This window comes from Octopus bimaculoides, chromosome 11, assembly GCF_046866305.1.
Source record: "Octopus bimaculoides isolate indiv1 chromosome 11, ASM4686630v1, whole genome shotgun sequence".
Classification (NCBI taxonomy): Eukaryota; Metazoa; Mollusca; class Cephalopoda; order Octopoda; family Octopodidae; genus Octopus; species Octopus bimaculoides.
The window spans coordinates 76,411,393-76,418,892 of NC_142938.1; the positions used below are offsets into that span (position 1 = coordinate 76,411,393).

The window sequence follows — 7,500 nt, forward strand, 5'->3', positions numbered from 1 at the left end:
TAAATATCTGAGTGATGAGTTTGGCTTCTACGATATGGAGAAAGAGATAAATCCTTCGGAAGGTGAAACCGCGGAAAGGATTCTATTAAATCGAACGCAGTCATCCGATGATACATTATTCAATGGGTTCATAACAGCGAACCTCACTGAAAAGGCCAACTTGACAGAAAGGCAGATTTTTTTTCCTGAACATTTTGCAGAGCGACGCATGAAACACCGAGCCTGGTTCACACAACATCACCGCTTCACTCGACACGAACTAGGTGAGTTCCCTTTTATATTTTTTGCCTGCGGTTTTTACGTGTATGTTTCTTCTATTATTATAGGTTGTTTTTTTTTTCAATTACCGTATATTTCTTTATTCTTTTTTCACCTTTGCAACAGGTATGGAATTTATATATACATACACACACACACACACACACACACACACACACAGACACACACACACACACACATATACATATTTAATATATATATATGTATACATATAATATATACATATATACATAGAAACACTTATACACATACATATATTTACATATATATGAGAGTATGTATACTTACATATATATATATATATATATATATATATATATATATATATATATATATATACATACATACATACATACATACATACATACATACATACATACATACATACACACACTTGTGTGTGTGAGTACGCACACATATAAGAGAGAAAATCAATTTATAAAAATAAAAGACTGATTACACTTATCAGAGGGTGTCCTGGGCTTTAAAGGCATACAAGATATCGATCTGCACAAAAAACATTTTTAGCCTAAAATTCTAACCGGTCGGATAGCATGCAGCCTAATGCGATTACAAAGACCTAAAGATATCAACCCTTTGATTCAACAATTGTAATGCTTACAATATAACATACTCATATATTAACTAACGATTTCAATGGGTACAGCCATACATGTGTAGATATATGTTGGTTAGATGGCTTTGCAACTAATTAATCTCACTACATGCCCCATAGTTCAAATATTTTCTATCACAGCTTAGAAATTAAGGCTTTAACTTACATAAAAATCCATTGGAAGAATAAATAAACCGTTGCTCTCTCTGAATCAGCCTTTGTGACTTATTGTTTTAGATATTCTAAGTTTTTACACCTACTCATGTACAATATTTTACAACTATTTAGTAATTCACTCACCACAACTTCGCTGAAGAGGTCTAAAATTAAGGAAACATGTCTGTAGTTGTCTACCATATTTGTCGGAATATATTTTCTTTGCCCCAGAGTTAATTTTTTTTAACTTGGTGGTAGAATTAGTCTGTCGACCAGCTTAACACCACCTGGTCCTTGGGTCCCCCTAGTAGACTCCCCTATTTTGCAACTATTTGGCAAGGGTTCTGTGGGTGTTAATCCTTCTATGGAAAGGGTCATGGCACCGCCTTTCTTCCAGTGACTAAGCAATTAAAATTGCTAGTATGATTAAATCGGAATTCCCAATACTGCTTTGAGATAATATAATGAATATTTCTCTTTATCTAAACAAAAAAAATTAAGATTAAATTGAAACTAAATCTAAGCATATGTTGTTTAGTCCAAGAGTAGTCTTGAAATACCAAACCTATTATCAAAGGGGATCTTTCAATTGTGATCTAATTCTTTTCACCCTGACTACCCTTCTCGTTTCGCTCTTCCTTTTTCTTTAAGACGGTCGTTTGATATTATGACAAGTATTCGGTTGTTATTTATAGCAGATCGAGGAACCATGTGAAAGGTATCTACACTGGTTCTGCAAAGCTTATTTATCTCGAATTTCACTAAGATTCGTCGGCATTTGATGTTCCGAAAAAGCAAAGGCTGAGATAATAGGCATGTCTGTGTATTTTAAATAAAAATCCTGTCTGAACAGCTATTTTCATATCAGCTTAACTTCTCTAATTTTGGAAAATCCGATCGATAGATTTAATAACAGAATGTATTATAGAATTCATTTCAATCTTGACAGATTTTAAATTATTTTAATGCTAACATCCTCTAAGGAAAGCGGTGCAGTAAAAAGGTGGGGATTTTAATTCAGTTTCGGTTATAAATCAAATACTGTCTCGTACATTATTATACGATAAAGATCGGAGCTTAGCTCTTCACCAGCTTGGTGTGGTAACTGCATAAAGAATGTAATGATAACATTCGAAAAGAAATTGATACCGTGATAAAACTGTAATTAATAGTTCTATGTGTCTATGTTTATTGTACATTTCAAAGAAATTCTTGTTGACTCTGTTTCTATATAAGCACATCACTGCATACAAATAAACAGATCTGCTTTTATTAAGTGAATGACGTCAGAACAACGAATTTATTTTATTTTTATTTTACTTTATTTACTTTCATTTGAGGGTGTACAAACGAACAAAGTCTTCGAAAATATTTCTACAAATGAAAGCGCTCGTTAATTATTTAAGTGATAAAGAAAACTAAAGAAGGAAAAAGACAAAGAAAATTAAAAACCATGAAAATGAAAAGAGCGAATGCATGAATGAAAGAATGAGTGTGAGATTGAGTAAATTAGTGAAATCTAAGAGAACTTAAATCCAACATCGTTTAACTTGATGAACTAAAAAGGAAACAGCAGCTCTGTACAAGTCGTTCAACAGTTTAATTGCATTTATCTCCCCCTTGTTTCAACACAACATTTTTTTTTTTCTTATTGCTTTACAAATGTTAATCAATTTTAAGACAAGTTTTCTCCGAATACATTTTCTGTCTAATTACTTGCTATTTTTGTCATTGCTATTAATTTATTTATCCTGATCTGCAAAACGACCATATTTCCACTTCTATAGTTCTTTCTTTCAAATGGAAATTCAGTTTGAATCTTCAATTTTCTTTAGTTTTCCGTATTCTTATTCTTTCATATTTATTTCATTTTTTCAGAAGTGAACAAAACACTTCCTTCAATGCATCTGTTCTTCTTTATACAATCTTATTCCAAAAGATTTTTCTAATTTTCATTGCTCATTCACACCAAAAATCTTCGAGTCTATTGTTTAAGTTGCATCTGCCTTGTCGCCATCTTGACTACATTCTGTCGGTATATCAAATGTATTCATATAAATTATTGGATGAATATTACAATTTATAATAGTTTACTCCTCTTCTCTTCTTTTTATATATGTTTTGCTTTCTGTTCAATTATGTATGACTTTTAAAAAAATTGATTTATTATGAGGATAAAATGCATGTGAAACGTGTTTATATCTATTGTCTGGTGAAAACGAATATGAGGAATATAGTACACAGATACATTGCTATATATTGTATATAATCATTATGTATATATTCTACATGTTATAAATATACATATATTATATATACATATATATATATAGGTACATATATATATATATATATATATATATATATATATATATATATATATATATATATATATATATATATATATATATATATACATGCATACAAACATATAGATAGACAGACAGATAGATAGATAGAGCGAGAGAGAGAGAGAGAGAGAAAGGGAGAGAGAGAGAGGGGGCGAGAAAGACAGACAGACAGACAAACTAACGATAAACAGATAGAGAGAGAGAGAGAGAGAAATATACGTGTGTAGATGCACATAATTCACACATAGGCATATATATGTACATATGTATATATATAAAGATATGCGTGTGTGTGTGTGTGTGTGAGAGAGAGAGAGAGAGTGTGTGTGTGTGTGTATGTGTGTGTGTGTATGTGTGTGTGTGTGTGTATGTGTGTGTGTGTGTGTGTGTGTGCGTGCGCGCACAACACAAATCTTCATCTGTATGTGAGTTTGTGTCTGCGTACACGTATATAATGTTCATATTGATACATACACATATACTTTGACGAAAAGGTAGCTGAGTAAATAGTCAGGTATAAGAGAGGCATTTTGTATATATATATACATATATGTATGTGTGTAAATATATATATATATGTATGCATATATACGTGTGTGTATAAATATATGTATATACATGTGTGTGTGTGTGTAGGCGTGGGTGTGTATGTGGGCGTGGGTGTGGGTGTGGACGTGGGTGGGTGTGAGGTGTATATATGTATATATATATATATATATATATGAGTATATGTATTAAAAGAATATAGCTATCTTTACAGAAATGTGTCGGTGTATGTGTGCATTGTTTCTGAATATATATATACACATACACACATACATATATACACACATACATATATACACACATACATATATACACACATACACACATACATACGCACACACATACATATACATACATACATGCATGCATACACGCGCCCACATACATACACACACACGCACACACATATATACATGTATACATACATACATAGACACATACATACACGCACACACATACACACACATACGTACACACATACACGAACACACATACATATATACATACATACACATACATACACATACATACATACACACACATACATACATACATACATACATGCATGCATACATACATACATACACGCATACACACATGCATACGTACATACACACACGTACATACATACATACATAAAAAAAGAAGGAAAACGAGAAATATACATATGTAGTATTCCTAGCTCTGTGAATATATATATATATGTGTGTGTGTGTGTATGTATCTATGTATATATATATATATATATATGTGTGTGTGTGTATGTGTGTGTGTGTGTGTGTGCGTGTGTGTGTATGTGTGTGTGTTTGGGTATGCGTGTGTGTACGTGTTTGTTTTACAACTGAATACGTACTGATTTTTAATTATCATTCATTCGCTTTTCTATTGTTTGTATATATTGAATTTTCATGTTTAAGCGGGTTTATTATGCATAAGTGTGTGCAATATGAGTGTATATTACACTTGCCTATGTACAGCTGTGTGTTTATAAGCTTTAGTAAAAGAACTGCATTGTTAGTGTATGTGTAGCATGTCCAACATATGCGACTGTAGTTGCGGCTCTGATAGGTAGTATATGTGTGTGTGCGTGTGTGTGTATGTGTGTGCATGCGAATTCGTTGGTATGTATGTGTGCGTGTGTGTGTGGGCGGGTGTATTAATGTCTTTACTTCTATGAATTTCATGTACAAAGTATAAAAAGATAAAACATCGTTCGTATAGTTAGACAGATAGAAAGGCAGAGAGAGATATAGACATATGTATATACATATATACATATATATATATATATATATATATATATATATATAAGCATTCGTTCATAAATATGCCTATATACACATATATAATAATATGTATATACATATGTATATATATAATTACATATCAATAAATATTTATATAAACTATATGTATGTGTATGTGTGTGTGTGTGTGTGTACATACGTACGTAAGTTTATCTGTATGCATGTATATACATAAGTACATATACATTGATATACATTGATATGAAGTCGATATTTTGTGTGCAGCTGCTTTCACTGAAAAACTTCGTTTGCATATAAACCGATTACAAAAGCTGTGCTTCCGTTGTTCGGTGGGACATCCTCTTCGATTGTTACCGAAACAATCTAAAAGAAAAGAATACGTAGATATGTCATACTGCGTACAGCATAAATCATTCGACATCACTGATAAAGTAGATGTTGTGCTTGGCTCTCATGTAGGGCAGTTGAATGGAGAGTTGAACTTCAAACTGAAAACCATTAAGACAATTTTTGTTAAGATTCCAAAATATGCTCCTTTAGAAATGGCTTCGTTCTGGTGAATGTTTTGTGCTGGTCCTACTGAGTTTCTAAGACTTTCGACTGTGTGTTTCGTACTATATTTTTTTGCTTTTTTGGTGGGGGGCTAAAAACATTGTTTTGGGTTGAAAACGTTGAATGCTGCCCGTGCGAATGGAACCCAGATTTGCTGTATACATAGCTGGCGTTCAACCACTGGACTGCATCAAACCTTCGAGTTTCTGCATTCATTTTAGAACCTTGATTGTTGCCAGCGAGAATTGTTTGGACGTCATAAAGGTTTATAAAGGTAAATGAAAATAACTGTGTCCAAATGTGCATAGCTCTTTCTGTATATCTGTATAGAAACACAAATTTTATAACTAAATAAGTTAACAGTAAATGAATGAACTCACTAACAATAAACTACGTGTCGTTGCAAGCAAAATTTTATCTAAGACTCTTGGATAGTAATCCAGAACTCCGTTTATTCGTTTATTTGTTTCACTTATTTGACTGCGACCGTGCTGGAGCATCGCCTTTAGTCGAACTTATTCTTTGTAAGCCTAGTGCTTTTTCTATCGGTTTCTATTGCCGCACCGCTCCGCTAAATTACGGATGCAAACACACCAGCGTCGCTTGTTAAGCGATGTGTGGGGGGGGGGGCAAAACAGACACACATACATACATATGTATATATGCATATATATTTAGACGACGGTCTTCTTTCAGTTTCAGTCTACCAAATGAACTCACAACGCTTTGGTCCGCCCGAGCCCGACCAAGATGCCACGCAGTGGAACTGAACCCGGAAGCTAGCTTCTTACTACACAGCCACGCCTGCGCCTATAAATTCTTCAAAATTATTCAACATACAAAATTTCACTTCGATTTTAAATTACGTTAAACTGAGCGCATGTGCGAGTATTAAATAAAATTAATTCACATTATATTTCAACATTGGAAGTCACTAGCAAACCGAATTCTCTCTGGTGTTGTTGTTATAGCTATTTTTCTTTTAATGTAATTCTACTCTGCGTCATATTAATGTTTATATTCGTTAAATTCAAAAGTTATTGTAAAGTAATTGAATCTTTCTTCACAAGCTTTACTAGTAAACTTACCGACGGAGTAAATTTAATCAAACGTTAGCACTATTGAAATAATGCTACAAATATTGTGATAGATATGAGGTGTTTGTATTAGTGGTGGTGGTGGTGGTGGTGGTGGTGGTGATGGTGGTGGTGGTAGTGATGGTGGTGGCAGTTGAAAATAAAATTAAATTCTGCCTGTCAAAATAATAATTTATCACTAATCTATCCGCAGCTGTAATAGCTGTGTGCCTTGAGGAGAAAGTTGAAATCTCTTCATATGTAAATATAAAAACATTTATTATCAATGCGCTATGTAAAAGAGGTGAAGGCGTGAGGCTTAGTGGCTAACCTATCCATAAGGTCGTGCGTTCGATTCCCAGTAGAATATTGTGTCCTTGAGCAAGATTCTTTATTTCACGTTGCTCCAGTCCACTCAGCTGGCAAGAATCAGGCAGTTCCTGTATTTCAAAGGAGCCCAGCCTTGTCACATTCTGTGTCACGCTGAATCTCACTGAGAACTACGTTCAGGGTACACGTGTCTGTGGAGTGCTCAACCGCCTGCACGTTAATTTCACGAGTAGGCTGTTCTGTTCATCGGATCAACTGGAACTCTCGTCGTCGTATCCGACCGAGTACCAGTTGTGTAAGACTTGAACTAACAGAATAGCAAGAAC

General features: G+C 33.7%; 1 protein-coding gene across 2 annotated transcripts in view; it reads left to right on the top strand.

Annotated features, from left to right (window-relative positions):
• LOC149133405 (uncharacterized) overlaps positions 1-7,500 on the top strand; it is a 461,174-nt gene that overhangs the window by 272,056 nt on the left and 181,618 nt on the right. For both annotated transcript variants that reach the window (XM_089360392.1, XM_089360391.1), the window contains exon 3: positions 1-263. This exon is cut by the window's left edge and continues 1,071 nt beyond it. In XM_089360392.1, coding sequence (XP_089216518.1) covers positions 1-263 — 263 coding nt within the window. The remainder of the gene's footprint in view (positions 264-7,500) is intronic.